Source organism: Stigmatopora argus, chromosome 22 (genome assembly GCF_051989625.1).
Source record: "Stigmatopora argus isolate UIUO_Sarg chromosome 22, RoL_Sarg_1.0, whole genome shotgun sequence".
Lineage (NCBI taxonomy): Eukaryota > Metazoa > Chordata > Actinopteri > Syngnathiformes > Syngnathidae > Stigmatopora > Stigmatopora argus.
In genome coordinates, this window is record NC_135408.1 from 3,686,952 (window position 1) to 3,711,472 (window position 24,521).

The 24,521-nt window shown below is 40.0% G+C and overlaps 1 protein-coding gene across 1 annotated transcript; it reads left to right on the plus strand.

Annotated features, from left to right (window-relative positions):
• The first annotated feature begins 640 nt into the window (after positions 1–640).
• gfra3 (GDNF family receptor alpha 3) lies at positions 641–24,391 on the plus strand. Its single transcript, XM_077593198.1, has 8 exons — positions 641–1,026; positions 13,084–13,350; positions 14,514–14,606; positions 14,684–15,053; positions 16,558–16,667; positions 18,103–18,237; positions 20,750–20,883; positions 23,405–24,391. The coding sequence occupies exons 1-8, from the start codon at positions 972–974 to the stop codon at positions 23,603–23,605; spliced, it is 1,365 nt and encodes a 454-aa protein (XP_077449324.1). The 5' UTR covers positions 641–971; the 3' UTR covers positions 23,606–24,391.
• Positions 24,392–24,521: the final 130 nt, after the last annotated feature.

The following is a 24,521-nucleotide window of genomic DNA, read 5'->3' on the forward strand; positions in this document are numbered from 1 at the left end:
ATTCAAAATTCACACTAATTTGATGATTAGCCCTTTTATAGGGAAAGTTACTATTTTGGATTATTGAATTGTTTTTATTTTTATTTATTTTTTGACACTTACGGTATTTTAATATTTTACCAGGCAAATGTCTGTTTTGGTCATTAAGAAAGACTCCACTATTAGCAGCTGTGATTCTACCCATTATATCCAGGGGCAACCCTCCCAGTCAAAATGGATTGGACATCTTGCGCGGTCAATGGCAACCAATGAGTTAAGATTGCCCAAGGGGGAGTTTAAATAAACAAAGATTCGTAATTTGTGCATGAAATGACTCAAGCACTGGGTAGGAAAAGCACATCAACCAACACCAACATAGTTCCTCAGCACAATTCACAAATGTAGCGCCCATAAACTTTGCCTGACTACAATTATGAGCGCATTAGGGTCATAGCCTGAGAAAAAAAAACGGGTACTTCAATATCACTCCCCATCTAAGCCCCCTTCCCGTCACTGCTGTCCATCATGCCATATCTGCTCACAGCTGTTCCCCCCTAGGAAACATTCTCAGCCCCTCGGGATTTTCCAGAAGCGGATCACGTGCCCCCTATAATAACGGGAGACGCGGTCGGGGCCAATTCCCACTCTCCTCCGAGCGGAGCCACACACCGAGGGATCTCTCTTTTTTTTTGACATCGCAATCCATCCAAGCGTGGATGGAAGAGACGGAGATGGAGCGGCAAAGATCGCGAGAACTTGCGCGTGTCCTCCAGTAGCGCGCGCGTCCGCGGTGTTGTTGGCCAACTTTTCAGCCAGCATTTCTCACCTGGCCCTCGGAGTCGGATCGGGGTTTACTGCGTGCGTGTGCGAGCGCCTCCTCATCATCACCTTCCTCTCACGACAGGAGGATTGTATGTGGAAGCAGCAGACGGCTTACTGAGCTGCGATCCTCCGGGTGCCACTTTGACACTTTCCCTCACCAAAAGTGTCCGATGTCAACGCACACGATGATGTTAATCGGACTCCTGCTTCAAGTCTTCTCCCACGGTAGGCACTTTTATTTTTTAAATCACCAGAGCTTTTGCGCTCTTTGAAATAGACCAGGGGCAAAGTCCGCTGTTAATTACACTGTTATTCCACATAACTGTGTTACTACACATGGCATTGCAAATATCTCATTTCTGAACAGCTTCATCCTCATTAGGGTCGCGGGGGGTGCTGGAGACTATCCCAGCTGACTTCGAAGGGGCCAGAGGCGGGAGACACCCTGAATCGGTGGCCAGCCGATCGCAGGGTACGAGGAGACGGACAACCATTCACGCTCAGACTCATACCTAGGGGCAATTTAGAGTGTCCAATCAGCCTACCATGAATGTTGTTGGAATGTGGGAGGAAAACGGAGGACCCGGAGGAAACCCACGCAGGAGAACAGGCAAACTTCACACATTTGGATCGACTTGGACTTGAACCCAGAGCTGTGAGCCCGACGCGGTAACCACTCGGGCCATTGCAAATATATCGAGTATTTTAAAAATACATAACAGACAACATCTCCGTTTAAAGCTATTCATAGTGTTGAAAATGTACTTTCTGCATCACATTACAAAACAACGTATCGCGTGTCCATTCTGTAATATTTTGGGTTTGACACGTTCACGATCATTTAAAGAGAATTAAGAAAACTGACTGGCAAGCAGTACTAAAATAATATTCGTGTCCACTTAAAGTGGAATTTTTCCGTCATGACTGAATTCTTTAAATGCATTATGTGAACATGGTGGGTAAAACATGCTTTTAAAAAGGTGTCCGTTTTGAAGCACCTGTAAAAAGCAAACAGAATTCATAAAAAAAATTGGATCTGTTTAATTACATCTTGACCATCTATTTATATGTATAAAACCTAATCTATGCAAATCCGGTGCAGCCCAGGTCGGAACAGAACCTTTGAACTGACTAAATTATCTCATTAAGGCCACTTACTATCAATTTCAAAGGCAGTTTAAATGTGGATGACATCATGCATGGATAAAGTCTTTCTTCTTTCTTTGGACATGTTCCAAAGGGGGGTGGTTGGGGGTCTCACCCAGCATATATTGATTAGACTGTCCCACATCATGGAGACATTTCACTTATCTGGTATTTCCGTTTAAGAGGGGGCTTTTTTCCCCATTAGCACATGCGTAAATCAGCGACAAGGTACATAACGTGCATTAGATGGTGATTGCAGAGTGGTTTTCATATGATGTCAGGAGTTGCAGGATTCGCCATTTTATGGCAGCAAAATAAAAACCCACTTTATGGCACGTCATCATTTGGGCCACTTGGCTTGATTAAATTAGACAAATACTCTGGGATATTAAAAAAAAATGATTAGGATATTTTTTTTCTATCCAAACTGAATTTGGAAAGAAAATGTGTTTGTGTGCTACCATTGCGGGAAAAATCCCAGTCATCAATTCAATGAAATTGTTGAAGCTGAAAAACAATTCTCCAGTGAGCCATTAATGTTAGCTGATCTGCAATATCAATACAAAAAAATGGGGTTATTTATTTATTTTGCTTTATGAGTATTCTTCATTGCTCAAGGCAGATCATCAATTTGATGAGTTTATTCATGTGTGTGTGTGTCTCATCCTCAGGCTGTCCATTCATTCCTCTGACAAAAGACCACACACAGATCCTAGAATGTCACTTTATTGACCATATGATCATATGCATATCAATGGAAATGTGGAATAGTGCATTTCTCTTTGCCAGGATGCTGAAAAGATCATTCATTCATAAAGTATCCACATCTGCCTAGAACTAGAGTTCACGTAAAGTCACAATTTCGAGAACTTTTTAAAGGTTAACTCAAAATTGATACTGTGAGAAAGTACCCCCCTCCTCCCTTTCATCTCTGATCTATTTCAACGGGAACGCAAATCGTCAGCGATAGACTTTCATGCCTGTTTTAAAAAGAAATCATCACATTTGAAATTTCCTTCACAGGTATTAGAGAAAACAATGGAAGAGATGGAGCAGTAAAATCACATTTCATGCAATGTTATTTTTAGATTCGAATACATTTGGCCGTGTACATTCCTGTCACCTTAACGCTAGCAGTGTGGCACTTTAGAAGAAGCCTTTCCCCAAAAATGTCTGTCAGTGGTGACAAGCCACAGAGCTGCGGGCGGAAGCTCGCCAAAGTCGTCATTAAAGTGTGTATTCAAGATCGAAGGAGGCGGCGGAGGAGGATTGCACCTGTCTATGCGTCCTCCCCTATGGAAACAGCATTTGAATTTCACAATAGCAGCAAGCCTGTATTTTATTCAGCAAGAAAAACACAATGCACAGCAGATTGAAGAATTGGTCAACTGTTTCCTTCAAGGCTTTTTTTTCCACATTTACAATGGAAAAGCATGAATGTGCTTCCATTGGCTAGAAAATCGATTGGGAAAAAGTCATTGCTAAATGACATTAAAGCTAACATTGACCCCTGTATTATTCACATGAGCTGACTGTGACTGTTTTGGTTCTTTATTTAGAGGATGTTGACTGGAGTGTGACATGAATTTGCGGAGGTCTATTTAAAGTTATATTTACTCTGTATTGCAAATGACCAATTTGAGTTTTTATAGATAAGTATATTTGACTATATAACATTTGCTTCTCCACTTTTCCAACAAGACCACCTGTCGTGCACACTTTTTCTATATTGTGTGCTCACGACTCTGTTGTGTTTTGGCCGACTGCACGCAAAGATTGAACTGGCAACACGCCCAATGGAAATCATGGAGATGAGAGAAAATATTAGAGAGACTTCATTTCTTGCATCTGATATAGTAAAAATATCATTTATAGATTACAACGCGTTCAGCAATTGTGTTTTTTTCTCCATGGTCAATGCAATTGAGAGCATTTATATAGTGTTTTGGGGAGTAAACTGTTCTGTGGGTCGGTTTTAAAAAAAAAAGATGCTTTAGTTAAATGTTAAAGACTGTTAGTACACCAGATAATTGTTCTGAGAAGTTTGCCAGCCAATCGCAGTACTAAAACAGTGTTTGAATGTAATTCTGTGAGGACATTTGGTTGAGTGGTGACTGATGGTGTAGTGGTTCACCCAACTGACTTTGGTGTGGGCAAGCGTGGGATTGATTCCCATTCAATGGCGATGTGATTGTGAGTGCGATTGATTGTCTGTCTTCTTGTGTGCCCTACGATCGCCTGGCGACCAGCTTAGGGTGTTGTCCGCCTTTCGTTTGAAGTCATTTAGGATAGGCTCCAGTACCCCCACGAAGGATAAGCGACATTGAAGATGAATGAATGGCATTTGATTGATCGGATACAGTTGCTTAGGGGTTGGTAGTATAACAGTATTAAGGAACTACCATATTTTCTCGCATTTTAGCCGCTTCCGCGCATAAGCGGGACCCTTAAAATTGCCTTAAAATCGTTGAATTGTACAATTTCTCTCGTATAAGATGTCCCCAATTCACTATTTTCACCTCTATATTCATGGTTTTAATAGGGAGTACAAATATGTGACTTTGAAGGGAAAATATTAAGAAAAATCATCGCATGTGGTATTTCTCAGATACTGTATGAATCGAAAGGATCGTCTGCTGGATTGCACATTATTTGGGTCAATATCATAAGGAAGTTAATATGCCTGTCTTTGTAAATGTAAAATATCGAGTAAGTCTATCTTGACGAGAACCTGATGCTTTTTAATGATAGAAATTACATTTTTTTTTTTACCAGAAGTTTAAGATGTTGTGGGGGCCATATTGCTTCTAATGTTGAAATATTTTAATTCTTTCGATGGTTCATATTCCTGAAATAGTTCTCACTCGAACAAGAAATAAAAAGGAGATACATTTTTTTTTATTTAATTCATAGACGTCAAAATAAATTTTGTTGAACTTTTTATCTGTTAATCTTTTCTATATTTTGAAATAAATGACCATATCGGCCGCATTGTCTTGCATTATGACGTTTGGTGCATGTCAAGTCTAATTTGTGCGCATATAAGCCGTGCACTTGATTCAATTATCATTTTGTTGAGCTACAAATACAGGGTATATCCGAGAAAATGTGGTATGTTGAGTAAGTTGAAGAGTACTAGAGCTTTACAGCTTTGGGGATGGAGCTCAATTGCAGTGCCTTATCATATGCAGCTAAATTTAATAAACTGAGATTTCTTTTGTGAAATAAGAATTATAAAATCATTCATTGACCTTCAATCATCTTGTTTGGAGTTTTTCTCTCTCTCTCAGTGAACAAAAACAAAATACTAGAAGAATAAAAGGAAAATGATAGCTTGTTGTATTATCGTTGTAAATATCATTTCGACATATATTGAACAATTCACAGGCTTCCAACTCTATTTGATACAAATGTAAGTCTTAATTCTTGCAAAGACCTCTGCATTTTGATTGCAAGCTGCACAGGCAGAAGCATTTTGCCAAGAAACCATATGGCACATCATAGTTTGGCACTGCACAGTGCAGGAACATGAAATATTGACAATGCTGCAGGAGTAAAGCCGGAGCGCTCGACGCGACCTCGAGGCTGGCGGTTGTATACCAGAGGAGGAGTGATGATGTGATGCTGCTGCGCTACATTCCGGAGTTCCAGTTCATCAAAACCATACACAGGTCCATGTAGTGCTCTTGTGAGGCAATTGTTGACGTGAGAGCGGTCTCTCGTGGCTTGCCAGGCGGCTCCACACTGCCTATTCTATCTCTAGCAGGGCTGTCTCTGTTGGCTTTGTGCATGAAAACCGATTAGAGCGAGTGCAACTGTGCTTTACCTCTCACCGTTTTTTCTTTGCTTGATCAAATTAAGGCTCAATCTCAAATCATTTCTCCATTAGAGATGAGGACTTGGGGGTGGGCGGGTGTGGGGGGTGGACACAAACAAATGCAAGTTTGTCTGTTGGCAACAGAGTTCTCCCAATGCTTTTGTTGCCATAATTTGAAAGTCCTTTTGCAAAAGAGAGTGCCATTATTTTCGACATATGCAATACAATTGGCCACTTAGTAGTGGGATTTGTTGATATTTTCTTGGAAAAATTGTAAGACTAATTGTGCTATTCATCAAAATCCATTTAGTCTATTTAGAATAGGTACATCAACATTAGGATGATTCCGAATGTTTTGAAATGCAGACTATGATTATATCCTTTGTTGCAAGAAACATTACTTCAACATTGATGGGACGTGTGTATGTATATTAAAATTATGCTTACACTAATTATGAATTTTCACAAAAAGAGTGCAGCAGGGTTTTGTGTGTACCATTAACTCAATAGTTGCCACTGTTGGCAATAGATGTCTAATCCATTTTGAGTGGTTGATAGGTCACTGCCAGTCTCTTAAATATAAAATATGTTTTTAATTTAAACATAATTGTAATAGACCGTGATCGGACGTTTGGTCACCGGACGTTTGGTCGCCGGACGTTTGGTCGCCGGACGTTTGGTCGCCCGGACGTTTGGTCGCCCGGACGTTTGGTCGCCCGGACGTTTGGTCGCCGGACGTTTGGTCGCCCGGGTGAATATAATTTTGAGAGCTGGTTTCAACAGTAGATATTTAGATATTAAACTCTCTCTCTCTCATGCATATAATTTTGAGAGCTGGTTTCAACAGTAAACTCTGTCATGTTGTCAAACGTCCGGCGACCAAACGTCCGGCGACCAAATGTCTGGCGACCAAACGCCCGAGTACCGTAATAGACTATACACAGAATGGATCATGTAACTGTCTTTTTGAAGTTTGAAAATATTTGATTCTTTTTTTTAATGCATGCATTAGTACTGTAGAGTGACAACCCAGGAGAACAATGGTAGACATGTTTTGTGTTTATCACTTCCCTTCCATCTAGCGTAGACGCATTAATCATTAAAGTTATATAGGAGCATACACGCTGACGGAGGGGATTCAAAATAGATCTGGGAAGACAAGCTGAGAATCCACCGCCCCCCTCCCCAAAACTCCCCCAACTTTTGTCATGTGGCGCACGTAAACTAAACAAGGATTTAAAAAGTTGCTATCTAGATGTCTGAAAATATAAGCTCCAGAATTTACTCGTTGGTTTTTGTTTTGCCTTCAAATGCCTTGGAAGAATAGTCCACAGTTATATTAATAGTCTAATTGTCCATCGTGATGTTCATGATTAGTATTTGTAAAACAAAAAGCCTTCAAGCTAAAGAAAATGTCAGAACTTAATGAAGAACTTAAAGGAATGAAGACACTCATGCAAGTGAGCGCTATGGTTCAAGGTGGGGGCAACGAGGGGCAGCAATAATGGCCCACCGCATGGGGTTAGTGGTTAAAAGACAAAAGTGGACATGGTTGCTGACGGATGGTGATCACAGGATTGCCCCCCCCATCCCAAATGAGATTGCTTGTGCCTGGCAGATGGGTCGATTTCAGTATCTATAGCTTTGACCTAATTGTCTCCAAAATCAATTTGGCCACAATGTCCTTCTCTCAGGTGTTATGTTAGAGGGCAGTCAGGCAATCCACAGCATTAAGAACCTCATTACATCCTCTTCTGTACACCGGGCTCATGCTGGGCTCTTTGTTCTGTCAAGGCTGACGGCTCAAAACATCAAGCGAAATCAAACAAAGGCAGACTCTCAAAAAGGGTGATGTCCAAAGTCTTCTTTTTAATGAATTCATTTATTTTTGCAAAAATAATTGGAGGGCATGATATTTCTTGCCTAGTTTCCGAGAAAGGATTCATTATGAAACCTATACTACTCTTGCGTAGTTTCTGTGTGCAGTCACGTGACTGCCCAGCTCCATACGAATTGGTGAATTAGACACACATTCTCATGGCCATTTTGGATTGTTGGAATTCAATTTGTGGCATTGAAGTCACCGCAGTGGCAAATAAATAAATGAATGCAGATTTCATTCTAATATTTTACACAGTTAAAGTGCAGAGCTAGTCTTGCAATTCATTTGGATTGGGAGTCACAATTCAATTAATATGGACGTCTTGAGCGGTTCCATCTTAAATCTGGTATATGGTTTTGGCTCAAAATAAAATGACTTTAAAAACAACATAGTATAGTAAGGCTTTTTTTCTTTAAAAAAACGACATAGTATGGTAAGGCTTTTTTTCTTGAAAAAACGACATAGTATAGTAAGGCTTTTTTAAAAAAAAAAACAACATAATATAGTAAGGCTTTTTTCTTTAAAAAACGATATAATATAGTAAGGCTTTTTTCTTTTAAAAAAAGCGACATAATATAGTAAGGCTTTTTTTCTTTAAAAAAAACGACATAATATAGTAAGGCTTTTTTCCTAAAGAACGACATAGTATAGTAAGGCTTTTTTCTTTAAAAAAACGATAATATAGTAAGGCTTTTTTCTTTAAAAAACGACATAATATAGTAAGGCTTTTTTCCTAAAAAACGACATAGTTAGTAAGGCTTTTTTCTTTAAAAAAAACGACAATATAGTAAGGCTTTTTTCTTTTAAAAAAACGACATAATATAGTAAGGCTTTTACTTTAAAAAAGACAGTATAGTAAGGCTTTTTTTGTAAAAAAAAAAAAAAAAAGGACATAGTATAGCAAGTAATAGTATATAGTAGTAGTATATTTTGGTAATGTGACAAATCTCATCTCCCATATATTTTAAGTGTTCGACCTAAAACTCCTCGAGGTGTCAATCTGTACGACAGCCCACTCTAACCATATCCAATTATCTGATAATAATCCGCACTATAGTTCGACATGGCTGTTATAATTAACAATATATTGCGCACCTAATTTGCTATGATGTAGAAGTGCACAGCATCATAATGAGTTGTTTGTAAATCATCTTGAAACGCTATTCTAAATTGGCGCAATGGCAAATGAGATAATGTATAAGCTTTTTACGATGAAAAAAAACAAAACAAAACAAAAAATTTAGATTCCACTGGTGTAACGATGCCCAGGGCTTTCACTGCAGTCTTCCTGCTTAAGCATATGTTTAATTTTAAAAGATGTTGGATGACAACGAGCTGATTGGAGGAGAAAGTGGGAAAAGAAAAGGCTGCATCAGCAAGGACTAACACCAGCCTTAATTATGGCCGATTAACCAACTGTGTCCTTCTTAAGGAAACAACTCTGTCCAGGGGCGAGTGCAGCACACAAGCCAGAATACACAATTAATTCATTCATTAATTCACTCGCGGCTCTTAACACAAAGTGAAAAGCCTTCACACACTCCAAAAGTGATGGTGCCATGTTTTTAATCCTTAATTCGGTGGGGAATAAATGCATTTTAAATGTTGGCATGACTCGGGGGTCACTCATGTGCTGATTGGAGAGAGTTTGGACATCTACTAGAGCTTGCTGTTATTTGCCATCTGCTCAGCCCATTTTCTTTCTGAATGTCTTTTAGTTGACTGTGTTGAATGGCATCCAAGAGGCGCACTTTTGGCAGAAAAAATAATCATTACACATTATGGCCATGCCGTTTTGCTATTTTCCAGTTTGGCCATTCTGCTTGCAGGTCAATGATTGTCTTTACATTAAAGTACCACTTTTCTGAGTTTTGACACACTAATTAAATGATATAATCTTGTCAAAGAGTACGCACAGATCCACGACTATGTAAACTGTGCAATAAAAAATAATTTTATTAATGGTTTGCCTCAAAATAGTTGAAACCAATGGCGTGATCGCAGGCAAGGATTTCAGCAGTCGTTTTATCAGAAGATGAAGCTGTGTCCAAAAAATGGCCTGCTATCATTTTAAAGTCATTTGCTGTCATATGTTGTATGTGTCATGATATATTGAGAAGCCAGTAATAAAAGTCTGTATCAAATTATTGTATTTTTAACAAGTCAGCTCACAAAAATATATTTTTTCCACATGATACATAGAATGTATGATTTTTTTTCTCTTGTAGAAAAAACGAAGGACTTGCCTGATGAAAATTTCAGGAAGAAAAATGAGGGCTTCAGCCCAACGGATCTACTGAAAATAGTTATGAGTATCAATGAAAATTTTAGTGGCGAAATACAGGCGTTTCAAAGGCACCTTATACAGGTGTTCCTAATGTTGTGTCCAGCTGTCTAGTTTCATCTTCAGTGTTGTGGGTACCACGCGGGAATTTCTTTCCGTCACACTCCCCGTCTCCCGAGTCCCTCCAGACTTCTCTGCCACACTCTCTCCTCTCATCTCCAATTACTGGCCGCCAGCGTGGATGGCCGGCCATCCATCCCACGCCTTTGAATGGCTAGGAGATAAATTGGCCGCAGCCAATCACTTCCCTGTGAACGTTGGCGTGTGGTCTCCCATGAACGGTGTGAACCTTCATCATCTTTTCCTGCACACACCGTATTAATCAACCCAGTGAGAAATCAATAGAGTGCGTTATGACGCACATATCACAATAATTCACCCCCCGATCTTCTTCACACTTGCCCTGAGTCTTAAGAGATCTTAAGTTAATCAATGAGTGAAACTCTGTACTCTGTGAAGCTTTTATGTTTGTCAGATAAACGTTGTGTGTTCATAGATTTAACCCTGACGCTCCGCATGTGTTGTAATGATTTCGGAAGCCAAGCGTTTGGATTAGCGTCGCTTTTCACGAGGCCGTTTTGGTCCGTGGAGTCGTGGCAGGAGCTATGGCAGCTTTCCTGCAGCGGCAATAAAGCTTTGCCTCTGTTTATGATATATTTCATGCGTGAGTGAAACGTGGACCTCGTGCGGCGTCCGAGATTGCCAAAAAACGCGGCAGCAGAACGGGAATGGCGGCACTGCTTGGCCCTGCCGCTCGCCAGCAGTTAATCAAAGCGTGTGACCAATCTCAACACAATGCTGCGTATTTGAGTGTGTCTGCGCGTAATCTATATGTTAATGTACGTGAGCCGACAAACACCCACAGGCCTGTGCAGTTTGTCCAAGCATGTATTCTTATCAACTTTTTTTCAAACTTGCTTTATAGTTCGTATTTTCCTCTTACCTGTTCAGGAGAACGACAATCTGTGTGTCATCTAAGATTGAACTGTCTTAATGGATACACGGTCGATTGGTCGCCGATCTTTTGGTCGCCCGGAAGGTTATTGATAATTACCATTTAAATCGTTGCTCAAATTCCCTAAATACAAACTGCGAATTACTATTTAGTCATACTTAATGCCCTAGAAATTATTAGGCTAAAGAAAAGCTCCAAATTTCCCAGACTTTTATTGTTTTTTGTTGGAGAACTTGTTAAGACCCTGACTGACGTACCTTCTTAAAGGGACAATGCATGTACATACAAACTCTTATACACTCACACGTCGGCTCAGTGAAACTGCTCATGGCCATTGTTGGCTTTTATTGATGCGTAGACCGTGTTGTTTTACCTTGTTTTGTCGCCGGTCTTTTGGTTGTCGGTCTTTTGATCGCCGGTCTTTTGGTCGCCCGTTGTCGCGGTCAGGGCGACCAAAAGACCGCGACCAAAAGACCGGCGACCAAAAGACCGGCGACCAAAAGACCGGCGACCAATCGACCGCACACGGTCTAAATGTGCCACCTGGGAGTTTATTATACTCTTATTGTGGTTGTTCAGATTGTTTTGTTTATTAAGAGAAAGTCACAGACAGGGAGATGTTTTGGGTGAACAGAGAGAAATTAAGCAAGAAAAATAATCTTAACTATTATATAAATTGTAATGCAAGATATTGCCTTTTTTTCAAGCGCCACAAAATATTTTGTTCTCTGGCTAGATGAACACCAAATTGACAAAAAGACAGATTCCCATCTTTCTTCATGAAAATAAAATTTATTTGTATTTGAAAATCCTGAATTTAGCAGATACAACATTTCATTTTTTGGCAAGTTTGTTTTCTCAGAGAAACACAATTTGCCACTTTTTCAGTGCAATTGACAATAATAGATGTCTAATCAGGGACCTACAAAGTGTGCCTCCAGAGCCGCATTTGGTGCTTTTCATCCTCCCTAAATTGTCACTTGATTTACATCCAACCCATTTGAACTGTGATTCTGGCAGTGGATCAAGAGATCTAATAATAGTTCAATGCATAATAATGAGTAGTTTTAAGCATTACATGGAGTCACAAATAGAATTATGCACTTTTATGTCTTATCATGTGAGCCCTCCTTGATGATTTTTAAGAAACGAAGGTAGATGAGTTAGGTGGCGAAATGTAATTAAAAATCATGTTGAATTTGATTGATTCCCGCCCATGTGTTAAATCAAATATACCTAAACATGGGGCAGCAAAAGGAAAATGATAATTTATTCCTGTATACCGGTTGTCACTTGGAAAGGTGTTCCCGCAAATATTTCAGTGTTCCTTTCTTGAAATATCAAGTATTTTTACGTCTTTTATGATGCAGAAAACCCTTTTTCAACTTAGAATCGTTACATGCTTCATTATAACATGTTGTTTGAACACACCTGTCTGCAGCTGACATGAGTAAAGCAGAATCAACAAAAGAAGAACAAAAAAAAAGAATTTTCAACGGTTGTTAAATTGCAAACTAAAAAATTGGCCAAGCGGCAGTTGAGATTTGGCTGTGCAACAACATCCTTTTCCATGCAAGCCAATGTTCTACCTAAGGAATGTGACGCTATTCAACAACCTACACACAAAAAGGTATCTAATATGCACTCTAGGGAGTGACATGAGGAAGGCTTTGCAACTGAAAGCAGAGGTTTAAAAGAGAAACAATTTAGATGGGAATATATTGCGCTGTGCGAGATGTGTGTTTCAACCCTGATAAGAATGAGCTCATACAATGCATTATTGTCAGAGGATTTTGTGTTTGGACAGTGCTTACATTTTAGCTGACTGTTTACTTGGAGGCTCTCCAAAAAAGATGAATGCCCTCCTTCCCCCACGACTGTCAATCAATCTAATCAACCCACCCGCTGCGGTGTTTTATGACCATATTGCGAACGAGGAACACTTGCGGGCATTCAATTGAATCTTCCTGCGGGTTATGATAATGAGTACGGTCGTTCTCTGGTGTGTTCACGGAGCACAATTAATTTGATGTGTTGTCTCAATTACAAGCTATTTAGCCTAACGGCAAACGGCGGGACAATTAAGCCAGCAGCTAAGCGCCTTCCGTGAAGACCAGGTGTCACTGTGTCTCCATCAGGTAGCACTCCGGTGTCAGCCTCCTTTGATTGTCTGCTGGCAGAGCAGGGCTGCGTCCAGGAGCAGTCTTGCATGGTCCTCTATCGACTGCTGGAGTACTGCGCTGCCGAGGAGGCGGTCTCGCCGCTCGGCCCAAACGCCCGAGCCGAGTGCCTGGAGGCTCAGAACTCCTTGCAGCGCCACCGCCCCCTCCAAGTCTGCAAATGTCAGCGCGGCTCTCGAAGGGAGGAACACTGCCTCAGGGTCTACTGGACTGTGAGGTTTGGAGGTGGGATTGAAGCACGGCCAGCTTTGTGGATGTTTAGCGCTTACCTACAAAACACTTCCAGATCATATCAGTAGACAGGCACACCAATATACTGAAATAACATTGCGCTTGTATCAAGCACTCTAAACACTAAACTCAACTTTAGATAATTCTTGACATTTCATTAATGCCGTTATAACAAATTTGATTTGGGAGGAAAAAAATATTGTCACCTAAACTAAATGCTAGTGTAAAATCAATGCGTGAATTGGACAATGGAAAACGGTTGCCTACATCCTCCACCCAGCGGGCAGTATTTTTCAGGGTAAAAAAAACAGATACATGAACAAAGAAATGGACAAAATCGGTACTCGGACGTTTCGTCGAAAGACGTTTGGTCCCCAGACGTTTGGTCCCCGGATGTCTGGTCGACCAGACGTTTGGTAGAACGGACGTTTGGCAGAATGGACGTTTGGTCGCCGAGTTGTTACTGTTGAAACTAGCTCTCAAAATTATAATCATGACTGAGAGAGAGAGTGAGTTTAATATCTAAATATCTAATATCAAAATATCAACAGTAAACTCTCTGTCATAATTTGACAGCGAGCGAACCCGGCGACCAAACGTCCGTTCTACCAAATGTCTGTTCTACCAAACGTCCGTTCTACCAAACGTCCGGTCGACCAAACGTCCGGGGACCAAACGTCTTTCGACGAAACGTCCGGTAACGGACAAAATCTATAGTAGTGTGGCTACAGTTTATTTAGTTCCATGCGTACCATGAAAAATGACATCCATTTTGTTCAGCGTAAATTTCAATGAAAGATGGTAAAGAATCATAAAATAATACACAGAATATTTTCATTTAATATTCTTATACACTTTATATACTTTAAAAGACTGGATATTTTGGCTGTTCTATTACGGTTTGGCACACGGCAAACTGCAAAACATCAATTTCTGTTAGTTTTTTTGTGCCCTGGCGACCAATGCAGTGTGTACTGTAAGCTAGAAGAGACGATAGCTCAAACCTTAATGAGGATAAGTGATAGAGAAAACAGAAAGAATATGTTTCCAGTGGTTTAAATTAAATGACTCTGAAAGTACTTATTCTGATTTTATACAGCAATGATGGTTTCTATAAATGTAACCAATAGACAACAAGCTTTTGCTTCTGTTTTTAGCATATGACGAATATGAAGTGTCTCCATATGAAGAACTGGAATTCAGCCTGGTGAGAAACATTGAGATGTCACATATGGCCTCCATCATGGCAGGTACAGCCCTTGAAATAAACAAATCAATGAAAGGTTGTCTCCTCACAGGAGACCTGACACATTTCCTTTCCCATCAGCTTCATCTGTCTCCATGGACGGTCACAATCAGTGTCTCAAGGCGGCACAGGACTGCGGCCTGTATGAGAAATGCGGTTCCCTGCGTTCTGAGTACGTAGTGGCGTGCACCAAACGAATGGCCGCTTCTGACAACGGCTGCAACCGGCAAAAATGCCACCGGGCCCTGCGGCGCTTCCTGGAGCGTGTCCCAGAAGAGTACAGCTTTGCCCTGCTCTTCTGCCCGTGCTCCGATACCCTTTGCGGGGAGCGGCGTAGGAAAACCATCGTGCCCTCGTGTTCCTACGAGGAGAACAACAAGGGGGAGGACCGAGTGGGCAAGCCCAATTGCCTCAGCCTGCAGAACTATTGCACTCGGGATGAGCTTTGTAGGTGAGAACAGATAAAGACAACCTGAGCCATAATAATGACATTAGATGTTCCGTAAGCAGTATAGAAAATAATGTTATGGAATCTCGGCATTTGATTTTGTGTGAGAGTGTTTAAGAAAAGTTCTCACTTCAGAAACTGAGATTGTCATGCCCACTATCACCTCAGGAGGTACTTCACCAGATTCGAGAGATTGGAATTTACTTGGCCACAACTTTTAGTCTTTCTCTTTCTTTGTAAAATAAGTTTTAAAAAGCACAAAACACAGTTTTACAGTCAATAACCATGTAAGCGATGCCAGGCTTTTTCATTTGTTTTGTTTCACTGCTGTGGTAGCCAGCGTTTTGACTTTTTTATTTATTTTTTCCTCCAAGAAAATCAATTGGTAGATACTACGTGTTGTGTGGAAAATTGCAATTGTAGGGAATTGAGCACATATAAATTGACCAGCTCGTATTTATTCTGATGTTTTGATCAAAACATTTTAATGAGGACAGTTTTGACCAAGTGACAAAGATGGTAAAGAAGAGTTGTTAACAACGAAATAAGAACCGTTACAAAAAGGCTTTTGCAGTTATTGTTGCCCCGGCCAATGTCGTCAAACTGCACTACTAGTAAATCCTGGGTGTAATATTTTCAGATAACAAGTTATTAGTTTTTCAATCACTCTTTTATGCTTGTAAGACATTTACTATTCAGTAAATCCAATGTTAATGGAGCCAGAAATGCTTCTGTGGCGGGCGCTCTCTCTTTCACTCACTTGCGTCGTCTTATGAAGATTCTGCCTCCGTTTTGAACTTATATCGTAAAATCTTTTTTTACATTCCAATATGTCTGCTTATCTCTGAAAATCTCATTGGTTTCAACTATACAGTGGCAAACCCATTGCAAAAGTTGTTTTATTCCACAATTTCAATAGTTTTAGATCTGCGTCAGTCTTGATTATTGATTTTTAAATTCTCTTTTATATGATTCTATAATTCAATTAGTGTGTCAAATCTTGTGATCGCTGGATTTTAACGTATTACATTTATTTATAGCAAATCCCAATCCATTTCTTTTCCTTACTCTTTGCAATGCCAAATAACAATGTATGTACACATTAGGGGAAGGCCATCATAGTTAACTTGTGAGAATTTGTAGTGTAATGATCAATAAGACTTCTTTTAAGTGAAAAATTTAAAAAGAATTGCATGCAACACTGTAAAACAATTTAAAAGGAACTTCCAACCTTGCAGGCATAACTGATCAACTCATGATTAATCTATTCCAGTTTGCTTTGGCAATAAAACTGTCATGAATGTACAGGCAGGGCACAACATATCATGGCTTGAGACTGTTTATTGATGACCAAATAACACAATTTCCACCTGAGAAAGTGGTTCTTTGCGATAGTACTGGTGGGATGCTTTGTCATTGTCTTTGGCTTGGCAAAAGAGAGGGAATTTTTACCCTCAGGTACCTTTAAAATTCTGAAATCCTGTGTTTTTGTGTGTGTGTATGTCAGATCCCGGTTTGCTGATTTCCAACACAACTGTCAGCCAGCTCCTCTGTCTGCTTCTGGCTGCATGCGAGAAAGCAGAGCAATGTGCCTCAAGGCCTATGCTGGACTCATAGGTGAGAAAAAGTGGAGAAGGTGTTGAGAAATTGAATCATTTTGGGGAAAATGGCAGAACACGGCTGGAAGGATTATTTAAAAATAATCAGCAGGTGTCATGCACTGATATTTGACTTTTAGAATCCTTCTTGGGAAAGAGACACTCGTTTTCAAAGAAATCTTTGCTCATGTAGAGCTTTTGGCAATATACTTTCATTATGTTTGTGAGTCATTTTTGGGCGGGTTTTAGTTTCAATGTATGTCCCTGATGGTCTAGTGCACATGTGTCAAAGTGGCGGCCCGGGGGCCAAATCTGGCCCGCCGCATCATTTTGTGTGGCCCGGGAAAGTAAATCATGAGTGCCGACTTTCTGTTTTAGGATCAAATTAAAATGAAGAGTATAGATGTATATTAAATTTCCTGATTTTCCCTTTTAAATCAATAATTGTAATTTTTGAATAATTTTTTTTCTGTGTTTTTAGTTCAAAAATCATTTTGTAAAATCCAAAAATATATTTAAAAAAAAGCTAAAATAAACATTGTTTTTATATCTATAAAAAACTGAATAGTCAGGGCTTTTAATCCATTTATAAAAAGTCTATCTAAGTTTATCTAAAATGGTCTGGCCCACATGAAATCGAGTTGACGTTAACGCGGCCCGCGAAACAACCTGCGTCTGACACCCCTGGTCTAGTGGCTAGGATTCGATGCTCTCGCCGCCGTGGCCTGGGTTCGATCCTCGGTCAGGGAAATTTCTCTTTAATTTGATTTTTTTTTTTTTTTAAAGCACCAATTTCGTTATACGCAGCTCTGTATGATGACAACAAAGGCTTTTGATTTTGATTTTTTGATTTGATTTGAATGAATTTCATACAAAGATTACAGTTCCTTATGAGTACAGATTCTGTGCAAAATATAGTAAATACAAACGGGTTCATGTGAAATGAATCTGGCATTTTGATGACCTGTAGAAGCAAATTGTTAGCATGAATGATAGCTATTACCAGTCAGAGACTCAGTCTGAACTTGATGGTATGTTCTAACCGCCATGTCCGTCCTAATTACGACTTTCACACCTTAGATATAATGTAACTCAAATATTGATGAGATTTCTAATTCTATCACTTTCCTCACAATACCCTCTACATTGATAATAAAGATTCAAGAAAAAAATCACCATTTATTTAATGAACAATTCTTTCCAAAAAAACTACAATTTCTTCTACTTTTTCTACTGCTTCAGAATTCCTCTTAGAAAGACCATACAAAAGAACCTCACATTTGAATATCCATCAAGCAAACCAATTCAATATCTTACCTTTATATTAAAAAGTGCATTCTTAACATTTTTATCCCTTTTATTGGACCATGAATGCGTTCAACAGTGTTTGCAACAGAGACACGGGGTATTAATATCTTAGCCTACTTGTAGCTGATGTTCACCCTGTTTTGCAGGCACCATCATGACTCCCAACTATGTGAGCAACAGCAGTACAGAGGTGTCCCAGTGGTGCACTTGCGATGGCAGCGGCAACGAATGGCAGGGTTGTCAGCGCATCCTGCACATGTTCAAAAACAACATCTGTCTGCGTGAGTATCATTTCCTAGACATAGCAATGCATCTCTTGGCTGTACTCCAATAATTTCAAGAAAAAATTACCTACACATCATAATGCAATCTTTTAAACCAGGGGTAGGGAACCTGTGGCTCGGGAGCCACATGCGGCTCTTTTGATGGGTGCATGAGGCTCTCCGCTAACCCGTGAGATAAAATATGGAAAAACCCGAGTCCTAAACACACCAATAGCAGAATTACGTCGGCACGGTGGCGTTGACACGACCTCTAGCGCATTTTTGATCATATTTTTTTAATTAGACTCTTCTCCATGAATATCGTCATTGACACTCATTGATTAGCAATGGCATAACAATGTTGTCAAAAGAATTCAGTCTTTTTGTACTTTAAAAGTGATAAAATGACAAAAAAAATGCCCACATTTTCATGTATTTTGGCCTTTAAAATTTGAGCATGGCTCTCAAGGAAGAGCATTTGAAAATATGATTTTTTTATGGCTCTCTCCGTCAAAAAGGTTCCCAACCACAGTTTTAAACTATACAGTGTTGTTATTTTGTCCATCAATAAAGCGGAACCTGGCAGTCCCCAAACCAACAAACCAGGTAGAGCCTTGCTGTTTTGGTTCCCATGTCATTCTTATCAATGGCAGCTAGCCCAGATGCAAACCGTCTATTTTTACACAGTTTAGCTAAAAAAACATCCCATGTCATTTGTCAATTGGTCAAAACAGTCTTCAGCAAAGAGTTTTGACTCAAAACAACCGAATAGGCTACTCACTGTCTGCTTCTTTTCCCTGTATGTGCTCAATCTACTCTGCTCAACACTTGGTCAGAAAGAAAGAAAATAGAGGTTTATATTGTAAGGGTTGGTGTTTTCCAATAAATGATTAAATTTTTTGGAAAAAATATTAAAATCCTGGCTGCCACAATAATAAAACTAAATGGAGGGCGCAGTAGGAATTTGGTAGCAATTCTGAATTTCTGCCCAACAGTGCTGTTAGATAAAAACAGTTTTTGTGCTTTTGTGGTTAATTTTACAAAGAAAGGGACTAAAGTTTTTCTTTTTGCGATTGAACTATTTTAATATTCATACGGGGCGAGCCGGAGGCCATGTGGTTAGCGTGCCTCCTTTACAGTTTTGGTGTCGAGGGTTCAATCACAAGTCAATTCCCACTGTTTGGAGTTTGGATGTTCTGCCCAGCCTTGCGTGGCTTTTCTCCGGGGGCTTCGGTTTCCTCCCACATCCCAAACACATACAACTCCGTGGTTCAGAAAATGAACAAATATCCTAAATCCTGGACTAGTGTTTTTTTTATATACAGACGCTCCCCTACTTACAAACATTCGAGTTACGAACAACGGTACATACGAACATGTCTGCAAATTGCGTTTATGTCGAAAAATGTTCGTAAGTTCGATTTTGTATTGCGCGCCTTTTTCCGAGTAGTGCTTCTTTCCACCGCTAATACCGACGACGCCTGGCGCTGTGAGAGCTCAGCTCACCCAGCATCTACCTTCCTCTGCCCAGTTCGTTGCAGTGCGCAAGTGCGTGAACGTATCTCCAGTGCGCAAAGAACCTTTTTATCATTCAATATCTCGTGCATCCATTATTCAATATGGTTGGTGAAAAGCGAAAGGCTTCTAGTGAGGGAGGTGCAAGGAAGAGGCAAGCCATTTCATTTGAAACGAGTGGCAATAATAACGAAGCTTGCTGCGCGTCAGAAAGTGGTGAGCGTTGCACAGGAATACAACTTGAATCGTTCGACCGTCAGTACCATTTATAAACAGAAAGATGGAGCAGCAGGACCCAAATATTGAACGTTGCACAAAGTTTGCAAATCAATGGAATGATGCCATACAGTGCTACCGCATCATTTATGATGAAAAAAAGAAAACTGCAATCGTCATTAGATAGCTTCTTTCGGCCACTTTCTAGTAAATCTCTCTCTCTAATGTATGTATACAGTACTGTATGTATTCTCTCCATTTTATGAAATGTTTTTTTTCAGTACAAACCAGTACGTGTTACTTATACAAGCCTTAAACATACAAATGCACTTAGATAAATCTTCAATATACTTATATAGGCCTTAAACATAAATTATAATACAAAATATAGCACTGATTCAACTTAAAAAACAAATTCAACTTATGAACAATCGCTCGGAACCTAACTCGTTCGTAAGTAGGGGAGCGTCTGTACAATGTTCCTTTTCATAATAGATTTTTCAATTTGTCCAGAGCGTGATGTCTGAATTAGAATACATTTCCATTTTTAATAGGGTTGAAGGTTTGCTGGACTGATTACCAGTCTATCACCGATATATGCTCATCCAAAAAGGCCAGGATTGTACATAAAATAGTCAGGAATAAGTTCACTTCCTCCATCAAATCCCAGTTTTATAACCCTAACAAATGCAGTCGTCCAATGTATTCAAATATAGGACAGAGTGCCCAAGTCAGAGCGACTTGCTATAATGATGAATAATGAAGCTTGCAAAGACACCCCCTGCTGATTCTGCCTCAGGTGCCGCTATCAGCTCCATGGGAATTTCCGTGGCACCCCCCACTGAGACCAGCCCGGTTCCAGCTCCCGAGCCTTCCCCGAGAGTCGAGGAGGAGAGCGTCCACGCCGTCAACTCTCTCCCGGAATTCACCACCGTAAGCGAGCCCTCGGCGCACGAGCGTTTAACACACACCACAACCTCGGTGCAAGACTAACGGAATCTTACATGGCAGCAACACCTGTTATTCCAGAAACTTACCAGCATTGCTAAGCCCCTCCTGGCCCATTGTGGTTGCCGATTAGTTGAAGGTGTTTTCGACGTCAGACTCAACCCTCAACTTTTAATATTCATGTATGCACACCCCTACACTCTATATTCTCTTTCTTTTCTCTTAATCCTCCCACAACAACCCGCTGCCGCAAAATCTGCCACCAGTGGGCTGCCTTCAACATTGATAAGCATAGTTTATTTAACAATAAGCTTCGTTGGAGTTCTTTTAATTTTTATTTGACTTTGCAGGATATGATTAGGCGAGCTACATAGCGATAGTGCGTCCGATCCGTCAACACGTCCGGCGTTATTGACAGTTCGTTACGGCCAGCGCGGTGCAACGGCAGCCATATGTTTTAGCCATATGAACCTTTGCATGCATCAATTCACTTAATTAATCATTAGCGGAGAAAAGTGCACATCTTCGGCTTTCGGGCATAAGTAGGCATCGTGACATAGGTCGACAGCTGGGTGAGTGACTTTCCGTGGTGACAGCTGTTTCCTGCTCACATCACAGAGCAGCAAATGTGTTTGCAGTGTACACACTGTAGAGACCATCCGCTACAGCTGCAAATAGAACCTTTTAAGTGAAGTAGCCAATAGAACTTGTGAAAGGAAAAGATTGTACGTGTAAACAAAGTTTCGAGGTGAAAAATGAGTTTTTGCTACTTCTTTTTGTCAGTCTAAACTTTCTTCATTGTTCACATCCGGTACAAATAAGCATGTTAATAATATTTGAACATTTTTTACATATTGAACTCAAATGCATACATCGATCACAAGCAGAAAAGACCGTAATTTGGCCAGCCTAACTTTAGTATGATAATATTAATAATTAATGAGAAGAATGTTGAATCCTAACCTGAGTAAAGATGTGTTTAGCACAGATTGAATATGTATATGTGCTGGATAATATTTTCTTCCAGACATCCTCAGATAAAGCTATTTCCAAACCGATTTGAGGGTTCTTGAAGTGGAATCTGAAATTTTGTAAATATTGGAGTAAACTGCAGTTATTGCACACTTTAAGAGTGGCAAAGGCCCACCCAAAAAATCTCTAAGACACCGACAGCAGGGAGTGTTGGGAAATTTGGAGCAAATGAAACTACAGATTTGAAAATACCTGAAAAAAAATTGATTAAGTGATTTTTTTTAGATAGCTGATGAAATCAGGAAAAGGTTTAATTAATATATTATTAATTCACAAAGGTGCCTGGTAACTCTTTTTTTTTACTCCCACTGCCATCAAAACATCTCTTTTGTTCAACATTTATAAACAATTACAACGTTTATGCATAAAACATCATATATTATAGCAGGTCAAGAGGAGAAAAACAAAGTTAAAAGATTGCTAAAAGTAATTTTAGCCCTTGTTATGATTACATGAAATGTCCGAAAACATGAGTAAAGAGAACAATTCAGTGCTTAATTCATAAGAAACAACTCTAAACATTTTTTTTCTCCTCAATTGGCCATATTTTTTGTGTTGGACAAAAAAGTAGACGTAGACAACATCACATTAGCATCACTTTGTGTCCAGATTGCATAAAGGTTTTTCTGTACTGCTTACAGGAAACAATATGTTCCCTAACATCTTACAATTGAAGTGAAGCATCAACCTGTTGTTGTTCCACCTCAGCACCAGCCAGAGATGGAAAAATTGTGTTTCCAAGTTGTTCATTCATCCATAGCATTTTTATGATTGCCGTCTCAGTATTGCCGGAGGCCAATTTCTTCCCATTTGATACGAATGTTCATTTGAACTCAAGGATGAGCTGATTGTTTTCTGCTGTCAAGGTCAATATGACCACACAATGAACCGTTTCCCTTTACCTTGAGATTCCTTTTTACTTCAGGGAATTCCTTTAAATTGGATGCCAACTGACTAATGGAAGAATATTTTTGCGATGAAAAGACGGCATGTCCAACCCCATGGATAAATTCCAAATTTTGAATTCATCAAGAAATGCCATATTTTCCCGACTTTACGCTGCAATGGATTAAAAGTTTTACCAGCCAAAATATGAATAAAGTGGGATAAAACAAGGACAAATGTTAAAAATTGTAGCCATCACTAGAAAACAGAGAATAGCAGGCTCAATAGTGCAAAACATTGACTGTTGTTCAGATAACTAAGGCTTGGACAAAGCCACATAACTTATTTGCCAATTTATTTTTCGAAATGAAGGGCGACTTGAGAATTTTAATTTAATTTAAAAAAAAGAGAAAAAATTGTAAATATTCTCTATAATCTTCAGTTAAATGACACACAAAGTCGAGAAACGTGATTTACATTCGTGAGCCGCACAAAATGATGTGAAGGACCGGGAATGTATCAGGTATCTACGATAATTATTATTTATTTTTATATCTCCTCTTCAAATTTCAACCCTTTCCATTTCCAGATTGAGACCAGTGAAGAAGCGGAGCAAGAAGAGGTTAAAAATGAAGAATTCAACATCATCCCACCGTATTCTGAGAAAGACTCCGACAGTGAGTCGAGGGCCACGGAGAGGCAGCGCGGGGCGGCTAGCGCAGCGGCGCCAGTCTTCCCGTTATTCCTGCTGTCTATACTGGTCTTGGACTGGGATTGTTGGAGCAACTAAAACGTGCATCGTCTGCTCATTTCTCTGTCATTTCCACACTCCGACACACAGGCTCACCTTTGAGAGAAGTTGCCAGAAAGAACTGCAAACCAGGCTTTCATTGAAAACGAAAACTCCTCTCCCTCCTAAGAGTTCAAAGATATCAATTGTGCGGCAGTATCTGTGTCTTAGCTCCGGTGCAGATAGCGGTGCATGGCTGAACTGAGAAGTGCTGTCTGGGCAAATAGTCCTTCCAGAGACTGCTTCACACTCAAAAGTACATCCCCTCTTTTAACAAGAAGCACATTGCCAAAGGCCACTCTCGCTGTACGTGCTCGCCGAGACAAAACCGCCGGAGAAGTCGCGTCGTGTGCTCTGCTGCGCCCGCGACAGAGTACTCCTTCTGACTTCTTTTTCGGGCCGCATTTGTTACTACTACTATTTTCCTCCATGCTCTCAATGAGTGTGTTTCTATTATCGGGTTATCGGAAAAGTGCCGCTTTGCGAAAAACACATTTGCGTCAAAGTCTTTTCTTGAGCTTCAAGTGAAGAGATGCAATACAAAAGAAAATTCAATCTTGCTTTTGCAACGCCGTTTGATTACCGTATTTTCTCGCATATTAGCTGCCTCCGCGTATAAGCCGTATCCTTAAAATTGCCTTCAAATCGTTGAATCTTACAATTTGTCTCGTATAAGACACCCCCTGATTCACAATTTTCCCCTCAATATTCATGGTTTTAATAGGGAGTACAAATGTGTTACTATGAAGGGAAAATCTTGAGAAAAATCATCGCGCGTGGTATTTCTGAGATATATAAATGTATAAATCGATTCCTGGATTGCACATTCCTAAAGGGTGTTGCCAGCACATAGACAAATTCAAAAAGGAAGTCACGTGACCAGTACAACCAAAAAGTGTGTCCGTAGCGGTCTGGT

Coding starts and splice junctions, on each gene's coding strand:
- gfra3 (XM_077593198.1), top strand. CDS start 972: ATGTCAACGCACACGATGATGTTAATCGGACTCCTGCTTCAAGTCTTC. Junction 1,027..13,083: donor GCTTCAAGTCTTCTCCCACG/GTAGGCACTTTT, acceptor TGTCTCCATCAG/GTAGCACTCCGGTGTCAGCC. Junction 15,054..16,557: donor ACTCGGGATGAGCTTTGTAG/GTGAGAACAGAT, acceptor TGTGTATGTCAG/ATCCCGGTTTGCTGATTTCC.